Source organism: Mastigoproctus giganteus, chromosome 2, assembly GCF_048544385.1.
Source record: "Mastigoproctus giganteus isolate SK-2022 chromosome 2, ASM4854438v1, whole genome shotgun sequence".
In the NCBI taxonomy this organism is placed as follows: Eukaryota; Metazoa; Arthropoda; class Arachnida; order Uropygi; family Thelyphonidae; genus Mastigoproctus; species Mastigoproctus giganteus.
The window spans coordinates 79,701,175-79,714,645 of NC_143576.1; the positions used below are offsets into that span (position 1 = coordinate 79,701,175).

The following is a 13,471-nucleotide window of genomic DNA, read 5'->3' on the forward strand; positions in this document are numbered from 1 at the left end:
CTGTTGATACTGGGGTTGTAACAGACTGGACAGTCAAATTGGAAGATTTATGTCGTGATTTTGAAGCTAAAGATATTTACAACTGTGATGAAACGGGGTTGTTTTTTAAAGCTCTTCCTGAAAAAACAATGAGTCTAAAAAACGAAAAGTGCCAGGGCGGAAAAATTTCTAAGGAACGCTTGACTGTACTATTGTGTACAAATATGCTGGGAGACTTTGAACAACCTCTTGTTATAGGAAAACCACAAAATCCTCGTTGTTTCAAGGGCATAAAGTTGAATCTTTTGAATGTTGACTGGAAGTCTAATAAAAAAGCGTGGATGACACGAGATATCATGAGTGAATGGATAAGTCACTTTAACCAAAACATGATTCGTCAAAACAGAAAAATTATTCTTTTCATGGATAATGCTACATCTCACCCGCACATTGAATTGTATCATTCAAATCGTTTTTCTGCCACCAAACACATCTGCAGAGTGTCAGCCCTTGGATCAAGGGATAATAAAAAATTTTAAACTTCACTACAGAAAACGTGTTTTAAGACATCTCATTGCAAACATGAATGATGTAATATGTGCGAGTGACCTTGCAAAGAAACTCAGCATCCTAGATGCGATTCAATGGATTTCCTCTTCAGTAAACGCAATTAGAAAACAAACTGTCGTGAACTGTTTTGTAAAGTCTGGCTTCTCAAACGCAAAAATTGAAGTTGTGAACAGCAATGTGGAGCACCAAGAAGAACAAGAACTTCAACATCTATTGATAATGTACGATACTTCCGCTGCAAAGATATAGACTCGAACCTCACTACAGAAGATGGTGCTCTAGATATCAATGACATTATCATCGATAGTTTTCAAGAAGTTCCTCATGAGGATGAAGAAATGGAAGGAGGTCATTCTGTCGAAGAACATATTAATGACGAACCACCGATGAAAACAGAAGAAGCGCTCATACAAATCAATCATTTAAAAATGTTTTTCGCCGCTGAAGAAGATACTGAAGGACTTTCGATGGTTTTCTTCACTCCAAACAAATGTTGAAAACAAAATTATCAGCTGGAAGAAGGTGCAGAAGAAAATAAGTGATTACTGTATGTATTTTTCATAAGATAAAGTCATAATATGCATAGCACAATTGTATGTATATTATTTACAAAAATATTGTGCAAAATCTGTATATATTTTAATTTAATTTTACATTAAACGTTTAACGATTTTTCTTTCTTTCTGTTTTTTTTTCTCCCTCAGACTTCTTATTAGCAGACACTTCTCTCTAACGGACACATTCTCGTTCCCCATGGCTGTCCGTTAAAGGGAAGTTTCACTGTATTTGTTAAATTACAGCAGACCTCGGATAAGAAGTTTTCCAAGGGACTGGAGGTTTAGAACTTCTTACGAGGGAAAACTTAGAAGGGAAAATGACCTAAGGATATAAAATATTAACTACACACACACACACACAAAAAAAAAAAAAAAAGAAATAAAAAAAGAAAAAAAAAGAAAAGAAAAGATACGCATACATAAGTTAAAGATAATTTTTAAGTAATATTTCAAAATTTATAAATATTTTACTCTGCCTATGGAAAACATTTTTAAACTGAGGATTTCGAATTGCTTAACATTCTGTTCATTAAACTCATTAGCAAGTTGAGAGAATGAGCTCCTTTGGAGTTTCAACATATCTTAAAAGGTCACAATTACAATAAGACAGAGAAACAAACCACTAAGTAATTCAGAACTGTCCACAACCATCAGAACTTAATAGCAAATGCTTCATATGGTCGACACTATCCAATTATGGATATCGATGAAAACAATTACAATATGTCACTTCCATTATATCAAAATGTTTATAATAAAAATGTTTTAATATTACACAAATATTGCGCTGAAACCCTCAGGCTACAGAAAATTCATTAATCAAGCTAGGGCCAAGCATCATTTCAGTTTGTAGTAAATCACCGACCGAAGCAGCTGAAATAGCATCATTTCTGTTATAACTCATATTTGTGAATGTCTTCACAATGAGTTGCCCTGCTATTGCACTACCACGAATAAGCAACACTTCGCCAGTGTAGAAGAGTAATTTTACTTATTTTTGGTGGATACTACCACCCCTGCATGGTAGTATCCAATATTACCACCACCCAGGTGGTGGTATCCATATTCTAATCTTGCATTTATTCACACAAAAGCTTAATTGCCATTTTTAGAGCAGTTGTATAATTTGTACTAGCCTTGTTGTAGCAACATCCCCTAGTTCTCATTTTAAAAATGCCATCCACTTTAATATCACCAGAAAACTTTCATATTAACTTGTGATACCATAATCTATATTAGTGAAAATCAGAAACAACTAGGGCATGAACAGAACCCTGAGGAGATTCTGCTAGGTCATGATATTGGTCCATTTGGAGCAGTATCTATTTTATAAACAAGTACTGCTTCAAATGGGCCAGTGATAATCCGCCAGGCTAAGGGTCCCCTTGTTGATTTAGAAACAGAGTTTCTATTCTACTCTGCTTTTTATCAGTTAACCAACTCTTTATCTACTGTATCTGTTGTCGCTGTTAGAGGTTTTAAGGCACATCAGTATCTTAAACTATCCTGAATCAGCATATATTATTCTACTAAAAGCCATGGTACACCTCTCTGACTGTAAGAATATGTGGCTACAAAATATGCAAAATATTTTGCCCAATAAAGGTGGTCAGCAGTTAGCATGGAAATCACTTCAACATGCATGGCAAATGGTGACTAGGTAGAAAGAATTAACACAGATTCTGGTAATAGCAGTTGCTTTTGTGGAGAAAATGAGATGGAAGAAATGAAAGTTCAGAAATAACACTAAGGCCAAGACAACCAGATAGGTGCAGGATATTACTAACAGGAACTGATGCATTTGGACATGGCAGGTTACCTGATCTTACAACCAAACCAGAGAGAATAGGAATTTGTAGTTGCAAGTGTCCAACCTATAAATCTTTAAGCAATTCAGTGTAGAGAGCTGAGGACACCCCCCCCCCATGTGACACTTTTGATAATGAAAGCTAATGTTAGCTTTTATGGTATAAGACACATCAAAACTTGGATTGTGGATCAATGGAAAGAAGCAGTGTGAAGCAGCAAGTCATATTACATACTCTTCCAATCAACAGAAGTGTTGGGATATGGAGGATGCCTGAAAAACATTTACTACCTGAGAATGTTGCCCCAACTGTGAAGCCTGAAGGTTTCATGATACAGGAGTGTTTCATTTGAAACCCACCCATATTATGATACCTTCTTTAAACTTCACAAACCCATTGATTTCAGTGCATATAGCCATGATTGTAGCATCATATACTAATGTACTAGGTGATTCTGTGTGCCCTACATTGTAGACGTTTTATGGAAAGAGCCCTCCCACTGTCTTCCAATTTGTAATGATCCATGTCACAAAGTAAAAACTGTGAAAGCATGGTTTGAGGAGAATAATAGTGAAACACTGCAGTAACAAGTAGCAGTAGCAAGATATTGTACCTGAAAACCAAATTGAAAATCTTTGAAATTAACCGGAATGCAAAATTAAAGCAAGGTCACGAATGCCCTCTTCATTAATGGAGTTTATAAATGCTTTAACACATTTGCTGTGCCATCACATACCAGCATTCAACAGTATCCAAGTGATGTGCCTAAATGCAGATAGGTGGTCACTTTAAGCAATCATATAAGAATAATGTAAAATACATGCACATAAAATTAACTGCTCAATTCTGTCAACACAGTGATTTAAATCTGGGCTATTAGCATCAATGATTTGTTTCTGTTTATAGCTTGGTACACATTTATATAGATATATATATATATATATATATATATATATTTTTTTTTTTTTTTTGCATGTGTTGAGGTAAATTTATGTATATAAAATCAACTTTCAATAAAATTTTGTGTTTTCTTCCTGATTTACAGACCAGTCCAAAAGTAAACATTTACTTTTAGCTACAAATTACAACCGTTTACTTTTCAACCGCTATTTATGAATTTTCAGAAAGTTGAGGATTTCAGAACGTTGTTATTTCTCAAAATTGTGCAAGTTATGCCACACTGAAAGGGATCTCTCAAATAAAGGTGGCAGTGAATGTGTTAAAAGAGGATAAAAACACCCAGAAATTAGTACAAAAATTTTTCCAACAACACATTGTAGTGGTGGGTCAATGTGCTATTAACTTATTTGATGTTTAGATACACCATAGATAACTCTTAAGAAACTACAAAGTAGTTGTTGGCGGCATCATTTGCTCTTTCTTATATTGTGCTCTGCCTTCACGACGAGTTGCCATGATATTGCACTACCTCGAGTAAGTAACGTTTCACTGATAGAGAAGATTATTGTTACTTATTCTCAGTTGAGTACCACCACCCAGACAGCACTGTTTCATGGCTATTGGCCAATCATCAGTGGGTGGGTGGGCAGGTACCCTGGTATTGCAGACATGACGACCCAGTTGTGAAGTTAATCACACAATATGAGAGATGCCAATAGGTGTAGATGTCAATATTTAAAATAAATAAATGCACAAGGCATAATACTATAGACACCAAACTCTTAAAGTATTATGCCTTGTGCATTTATTTATTTTAAATATTGACATCTACACCTATTGGCATCTCTCATATTGTGTGATTAACTTCACAACTGGGTCGTCATGTCTGCAATACCAGGGTACCTGCCCACCCACTGATGATTGGCCAATAGCCATGAAACAGTGCTGTCTGGGTGGTGGTATTCAACTGAGAATAAGTAACAATAGTCTTCTCTATCAGTGAAGCGTTACTTATTCGAGGTAGTGCAATATCATGGCAACTCGTCGTGAAGGCAGAGCACAATATGAGAAAGAGCAAATGATGCCGCCAACAACTACTTTGTAGTTTCTTAAGAGTTATCTATGGTGTATCTAAACACCGATATCATATATAGATACCAAACTCTTAAAGTATTATGCCTTGTGCATTTATTTATTTTAAATATTAACTTATTTGAATAAATACATGTTTTGCTTATAACTGCAAGTGTCTCATGGCTTTTGTAGGCCGGAGCAATGTGCAGGGTTTTTAGCCCACACCATGCTAATCAACAGTGTGGGCTGGAATAACTTATGGAGAAATCCTACAAAGATTTAACCCCAGGAGCTCACATCTGGTGAGTATGGGTTTGGCACACCCAGGGTCCTGAGCTGGATATCATCATTCTTCTCTTCCTTGGTGATTACCTTTTATCTCTCTCTGTCTCTCTCTCTCGGGGTAGTACAGACATTTTATTTTGGCTGGTGCAGCATAAGCCTCAGGCTTCCTTGCACCATATGGCTAATAATAATAATAATAATCAGCTAACAATAGCCACAACTGAAGAAGCCTTTAATAATTTCTTCAGTTTCCAATGAGTTTGAAGACATACCTCCTCAAATGAGTAACAAGTGACAAAACTGCTCTACTGTCATGGAGAACTTAAATGTAGCAACCCACAACAATGTCACACTACACTGTGACATCTTACGCAGATGATGAATATCATCTGGGTAAGCTGACAGACTTTTTTGTGACTAGGTCATAATGTTATCGGATTGGAGAAGCAAAGTCTCCTCTTAACAAAACCATGTTATGACTCCATTATATTGTTTCTGTTATTGTTATTTTAGTCCAAGAAAAGAATGAGTTCAATTCGGAAACATATAAGATATACTAATACTATTACACTACGCAAAAGATTTCCAACAGTCCCATTCTCACACATTTACATTTCTAATTACCTTCTTCAACTGAAATTCTTACTATCTTTTTTATATAAATAATAGAAAAGAGAAATTTTGACATCACGCATGATCTGCTTGAAGCTCTTGAAGGTAGCTTCATTTTCAGACATGAAAAATCAGTTTTAAGTTTCTTTAAATATGATCAAATATACTTTGCTATAACTTGAGGTAGGATGATTCTAATCTAATAAATACAGTGGTGGACAAAAAAAACTGCATCACTTGTGAATTTTTCAAATAATATGTTTTGCACTGTATTGGGGGGTTGCAGAAATGTTCGAAATGCATTTTTTAGATGGGATATATATCTCTATGAATGAAATCCAATATAAAGACTCCACCTGATATACCTCATTGCCATAAATATCTTCCCAAAGGGTAAAATGCATAATTAATGGAAATATGAGAAAGCATGCAAATGGCAATCATGATGACCAAACATTCATTTTATTGCATTTATGTGAACAAACTGAAATGACAAATTAACGTAATACTATTATGTAGGGTAAATCAACAAAATAAGTCCTCAATATTTTGTTGTTTCTCCATGAGCTGCAATTACAGTTTTGCAATGATCTGGCATAGAGTTAATCAACTTCTGGATATATGGTTGCAAAATTTTGTGATACCACACCCTTACAATGCTCTCCTGCAGCTGAATCTTACTTGTTGGCTTCTTCTGAGCAATGTTAGATGACATTATGAACCAGCAATTTTCAATAGGGTTCAAATCTCGCCTGTTGCCAGGCTAGTCCAACACTGTAATGCCAGCATTTCTGAGGTATAACTGCAGACCTTAAGGGAGAAAAACAAGGAAAAACATTGGTGTAAGTATGTTTTAAGCCTTGTGAGACAAGACAAACTCATCATTAAATCTAAATAGCATAAAACTTATCAATTTTGTTGGGTGGCAAGGTGCTGAGTCCTGTTGAAAAATACAGTTTTGGACAGCTGTGTGGTGATCCCTAATAACGGGTTTCAGGCACTCCCCCAGGATAGCAGTGTAGGTCTCTGCATTCACCGTTCCATTAATAAACTTAATTCACCCCACTCCTTTGCTTGTTTTGCATCCCCATTTGACCGGCAGGAAACTTTACAGTCGGTGTTACACAGTCAGGATGGTATGCCTCTGCTTTTCGTCTTCTGACATATCACTTCCCATCCGAGCCATGCAGGTTGAATTTTGATTCGTCAGAAAAGATGACGGTGTCTCATTGCTCTTTTGTCCATGAAACGTGAGTTTTAGCCCAAGCAAGTCACTTCTTTCTCATTTGTTGGACAAAGGCTTCTTCTTCTTAGGCCGATAGGCATGCAGACCACATTCCAAAAGCTGTCTTTGGATAGTTCGTGCACTTGTTTCAACACCAGAGACCATCTCCAAATCCAGTTTTAGATCAGGAGCACTACAATGGTGATTATGAAGGCATAGCCACTTCAAATATCGATCTTGGGAAGGAGTAGTCACTCTCTTACAGCCTGATTCAGATCTTCTCTTCACATCACCGGTTTCACACTTTAATTTCAGCACCTGGGGTACTGTTGACTGGTGGCAGCCTATTTTATCAGCAACAGCATGCGTAGAAAGCCCTTCCTGACACAGAGCAACAGATACACTTTTTTTTCTTGGTGTCAACTGAACATACGGAGCCATGCTTACACCTCCACAAAACAGGATACTAATGAGCATGTATACCCTTCCAATGCTGTATTTATAGAAACAGCTGATGCAACACCCATGCATCAGCCACTTTTTTAAGGTGATGCAATTTTTTTGTCCACCACTGTACATTTGCTAATGTATGGTTAAAATAAAATTAAAGAACAAGAAATAGTAGTATTAAAAAATTGATATGCCAATGAATAAATTGTGGTTATGAAGATGAAGAAATTTAAAGGAGGGAGGAAAAACCATACCTGTTTTCAGACAATGCACTGAGTATCCTCTGCATTATTTCCAAATGATTCATACCTCTTAAATAGGGATGCAATATAGACTTGGGTTGTCTGAAATAAAAAAAAATAATAATAATAAAAAACCTCAAAACACATGTGTGTTTTTATAATTCTCATATATTATTATTCCAAGTTGCTGTATACAGCGAAAGTCAAAAATTTAGACAATTTTCAATTATTATACATTTTGAATGGTGGAAGATGTGACTAAAATAAAGTAATAATGTTAGCACTTTACAAGTTTTGATCATAGATGAATGTAAGCACACACACAAGTGCCAATTGTGGATCAATAGCTGTTATATTTAATGGGATATAGAAAAAAATTAAGTGTAACCCTGTTATTGTTTGTTATTTGGTTTTTAGGAGCATTAGCAACTAAGGCCATATTGCTCCGGGAATATGCAGTGATCATTCCCTTGACCTTTCCGCATCCTCTGTATTTGGTGGTGACGGGCTGAAACCCTGGTCTAATCAAGAAGCATGTGCTACGCACTGCTGCTCCTTCCCACCTGGCTACGGAGGCGCCACTTTTTTAGCAAAAATAGTTAAAAGTATTTCATTAATTTCCGACTCAAGTTCATCTTTTAAAATCTCATTGGAATCGGGCAAGTTCTTATTTTGGAAAGAATCTGTGGAACAGTGATGTTCTGTTCCATGTTGGTCTTCCATGGTTGAATTATGTTCATCATTTTCTGAAGGAGAAAGACATTTTATTAAGCAAAGTATAATTTTCACTATAGTATCTTTACTGAGGCTGGGAGAGAGCAAAGAGTGGGGATAAGGAATAAAGAAGAGAGAATGTAACCCCGTAATTCGTCCTTGAGGCCATTACAGACATTCTCTCAGGTATGTCAAGCTGGGCTTGCTAACTAGGAGTCCAAAATACTGATGGAACTGATATTCAGGAGGAACTCAAGTCAAGTGTACTGATTTTGGCAAAGCCTGATCATTCCGTGAGAAATCCCCTGCATACACCTTTGCGATGGTGGGACTGTTAGTAACCCTAGATATAATCTCTCCCCCATGTGCAAGTCCTGAATTCTGGAAGTGACCACCCAGGTGCAAACCAATGCGAGCATGGGTCAAGCTGTGGTACTCACACCACACAGAGAAATGTGTTACAAGGAAATGCTAGGTGGTAGATGACTATCAACTGGTACAATACCACCACTTTCCTTATTGGAGGCTTAAAGTAGTGGAACCCAGGTTTAGACTCCAGAGCAAAGCTCCGGCAACCCACCATCTCTTTCATCATGTAACATGACTGATGTCTTTTGAGGTTATGATGGACATAACAGCAAGATCCATTCTTCCTTACATTTCACGGATACAGCTCTATATGGTGTTTGCAGGCTGGCTGCTAAATATTCCAATGGATTGAACCTATTGGTAATGCCATAGCAGGTTTCTCGATCAGCCAGTGTATAATCACACTGCCTCTACTCTCACAGCTAGTGACTGGGGGGGGGGGGGGAAGAGAAAGAGAGAGAGAGAGAGAGAGAGAGAGAAAAACTGAGTAGTGCGTATGAGCAGGTGGGCATTACCAGGGCCATGTCATATCAAGGAGTTGGGTATATTCTTTCTGTGCGTACACCATATCGAAAAATTTCATTACTTCATACATGTCCTCCCCACCTTTTTGTAAAACTGAATGTACAATGAATGGTCAAACAAATAGAACAAACTTATCTATTAAAAGATCTAAACCTCCCAAACCCTTCCTCATTCGTTTCACAAATATATGTGGTCTCAGTTCCAATCTCAGCTATGTCCATTTCCACATACAGTCCGCCAAGCATCACTTACTTTTATTGATTCGATCCCAATTATCATTTAATCCAATAACTGCCCATCTCAGTTGTCATAATTATTCACTGTATGATTCCTTTCACTTCAAAGGTGGTACTTGTGCATATGTTCTTTTGATAATCCCTGTCAGAGACATTTGGAATCTCCTCTTTTCGATCTTCTTTGTCTTAAAATCTCTCTACCACATCAAGTCAAATTCATCTGTTACCTCTATCAAGAGAAGAAAAATGCATGGGATGCATATAAATTATCAAGCGACTCAGAAGCCTATGGCAGATATAAGCTAGTCTGTAATCAGGTCACAAAGGAGGTTAGGCAGGCGAAGGCAGATTACGAGAAATCCTTGGCAAAAGATAACAAGAAAAACAGCAAGAATTTCTTTACTTATATAAACTCTAAAAGACAGGGGATGAATCTGATTGGTCCACTTGACATCGATGGTTCGACTGTTGATGATCCTGCTCAGATAGCAAACAAACTGAATGAGTATTTTGCATCTACATTCACACATGAGGAATCATTAAGGCTTGAAAATGGCAGAAGGTTATCAAATTGTAGCAGGATACTTAATGATTTTGTAATAACTGAGAGCAAAGTGGAGGAGAAATTGTTGAAGTTAAACATAAGAAAAGCACCTGGGGTGGATGGGATCTATCCAGTTATATTAAAGGAGGTGGCAAAGCAACTAAGCAAACCCTTAGCCATAATTATGAGAGCATCCTTGGACTCAGTGGAGATTCCCACGACTGGAGATGTGCATAAGGCAATGGTCAGACCGCACCTAGAGTATTGTATACAGGTCTGGAGGCCTCATTTCAAGAAGGATGTAGAGATGCTGGAACGAGTACAGAGAAGGGTAACAAGATTAGTGAATGGAACAAAGGGGTGCTCTTACGAAGAAAGGCTTACGTTTTGCAAATTACAGTGTCTGGCGACTAGGCACCGGCAAGGTGATCTGATAGAGGTGTATAAAGCCTTGAATGGTTTGAGCATGCTCAATGCTGATGGGATTCTTCCTCTTGCTCAGAATAATCACCTGAGAGGGCATAAATTCAAATTGAGGAAATACAAATGTAGGATAGACGTGAGAAAATTTGCCTTTAGCCAGCGGGTGGTTGGTTGCTGGACTAGACTTCCATCCCTTGTCATGGAAGTTGACAGCCTAAATAAGTTTAAGGCTCAGCTGGACAAGTATTTCGAACGAACAGAGGGGTGAAGTAGAAGTGGTTATTTTTTATTTATTTATTTTTTTTTTTTTTTTTGGCTGATGGTGCATAAACTTGCTTTCTTGCATCAAATGCCTCTACTAATACTAATGCTAATGCATCCCCAATTCACAAAGGGGGATTGAAGGGTGACATGAGTAATTACAGACCAGTTAGTTTAACTTCTGTTCTGGGTAAAATAATGGAGTCACTGGTTAAAGATGCACTGCAGGATCATCTAGACAAGACTGAAGCAATAATTCAGACACAGCATGGGTTTGTTAAGGGAAAGACTTGTCTGACAAATTTGATAGGATATCATGATGTGGTTACAAAGGAACTGGATGCAAAAAATAATTTTGATATCATATATTTGGATTTCAGGAAAGCTTTTGACACGTTGCACAAATTGGAGCAGAATGGTATTAAGAGTAAGTTGCTACAATGGATAAAAGGATGGTTAAGTGTGAGAAGACAGAGGGTGGTAATCAATGGGTGCTGCTCTTCGTGGACTAATGTTATTAGTGGAGTCCCACAAGGTTTGGTGTTGGGTCCACTGTTGTTTTGTATATTTATCAATGATATTGATGAAGGTATATCAGGCTTAATGTCGAAGTTTGCCGGATTGTTAATGACAGTAATGGCAGTGTGCTACTGCAACAGGATCTAGATAATTTGGGCAAATGGGTTAAGAAGTGGCAACTGAAGTTTAACCTTGACAAATGCAAAGTACTGCATATGGGTAGAAGTAACCCCAGAGAAACATATCAACTGTGTGGTACTACACTTAAGGTGGTAGAAAATGAAAAAGGCCTGGAAGTAATTGTGCAGTCAGATATGAAGTTTTCTGAGCAATGCAGACAGGCTGCCAGGGCAGGTCACGGGGTTTTGTCAATGATATATAGGAATTTTGCTAGCAGGGAAAAGGAGGTGATTGTCCCTCTGTATAAGGCAATGGTCAGGCCATGCCTTGAGTACTGCATACAGGTCTGGAGGCTTCGTTTTAGGAAGGATGTAGATTTACTTGAGCGTGTACAGAAAAGGGCAACAAGATTGGTGAGGGGGAATGAAGGGATCCTCTTACCAAGAGAGGCTTGAGTTCTACAAATTGCAGTGGCTGGAGAATAGGCACCTGCATGGTGATCTGATTGAGGTGTATAAGGCCTTGAATGGGTTGAGCACACTGAATTCTGATGGGATCCTTCTATTTGTTCAGATTATGAACCTAAGGGGGCATAAATTCAAATTAAGAAAGGACAGATGTAAAATAGATGTGCAGAAATTTGCCTTTAGCCAGCGGGTGGTTAATTGCTGCAACAAACTATTCCATCTGTCGTTGTGGAAGTTGATATGTTGAATAAATTTAAGGAGGAACTGGACAGGCATTTGGAGGGAATGGTGTGTTTTTTTTTTTTTTTTTTTGGCTGATGCTACATAAGCTCATACACTTGCTCTCCTGCATCACATGCCACTACTACTCCAAATACTAATTCTGCCAACTACAATAATCACTTGGAATTCTGACTTCCTCTCTCTGATAACTGACTTTAAGACTAATTTCCTAACAGTGAGGTAATTTTCCTTGGTGATCTTAATGTTCATAAACCTGATGGCTTCCGTTTTCTAGTCGCATGAACCCAGCTGGTCAAGATGCTGATGATTGTTCCTTGAGGTTGTCACAGACATTCTCTCAGATATGCCAGACAAGCTGTACTTGCTACCTGGGAGTCAAAAACGCTGATGGAACTGATATTTGGGTGACACTCAAGTCAAGTTGAGCCAATTTCAGCGAAGTCCGGATGGTCTGCGACAGCCAAAACATCTGCTTGCACCTTCGCGATGGTGGGACTGTTAGTAATCCTGGGTATAACCTCCATGCACAAGTACATGTCTGAACCAACGTAAGCAGAGGTCGAGGTGTGGCACCCACGCCACATGGAGGAATGCCACCCCTCTATGTTACCAGGCACTACTAGGTGGTAGATAACTCTCATCAACCGGTGCAATACCACCACTTTGCTTATTGAAGGCTTGAAGTGGTGGAACTCATGTTTAGTCTCTAGAGCTAAGTTCTGCTCAACCCTTCCCTATCTCTTCCATCATGCAGTCTGATTGATGACTTTTGAGGTTATGATGAACATCGTGGCGAGGTCCAATGTTCCTCATATTTCGAGGGTTCAGCTCTAAAACGGTGTTCTCAGGCCGGTCGCTAGTTAATACACCAGACCAAACCTATTGGTAACTCTATAGGAGGCTTCCGGATTAGCTAGTGTATAATCTTGCTACATCTACTCTGCCAGATGGTGACTGGAGGGAGTCCGAGTAGTGTGTATGTGGCGAGCATTGTCGAGGCCACGTTATGTCAAGGATCTGGGCATATTCTTACCACGTGTACGCCATATCCAAAAATTTCATTACTTCGTACAGCATGTCCCACCCATTTTTTCTTACTATTGAATACACCATGAATTGTCAAACTAATAGAGCAAGCTTATCTGCGAAAAGATCTAAACCTTCCAAGCACTTCCTAATTCTTTTCACAAATGTACGTGGTCTCAATTCTAATCTCAACGATGTCCATTTCCACTTGAAGTCTGCCAAACCCCGTGTACTTTTTCTGACAGAATCTCAGTTATCGGTTGATTCAACTACTGCTTATCTCAGATGCCCAAATTATTCAATGTATGATTCCTTTCGTCTC

At 38.1% G+C, this 13,471-nt stretch overlaps 1 protein-coding gene across 1 annotated transcript in view; it reads right to left on the bottom strand.

Annotated features, from left to right (window-relative positions):
* The window catches only part of LOC150089359 (NBAS subunit of NRZ tethering complex-like), a 1,057,261-nt gene that overhangs the window by 93,028 nt on the left and 950,762 nt on the right, over positions 1–13,471 (bottom strand). Inside the window, exon 52 of the mRNA XM_090389247.1 lies at positions 7,715–7,804. Within this exon, the coding sequence (XP_090245373.1) occupies positions 7,715–7,804 (90 nt within the window). The remainder of the gene's footprint in view (positions 1–7,714; positions 7,805–13,471) is intronic.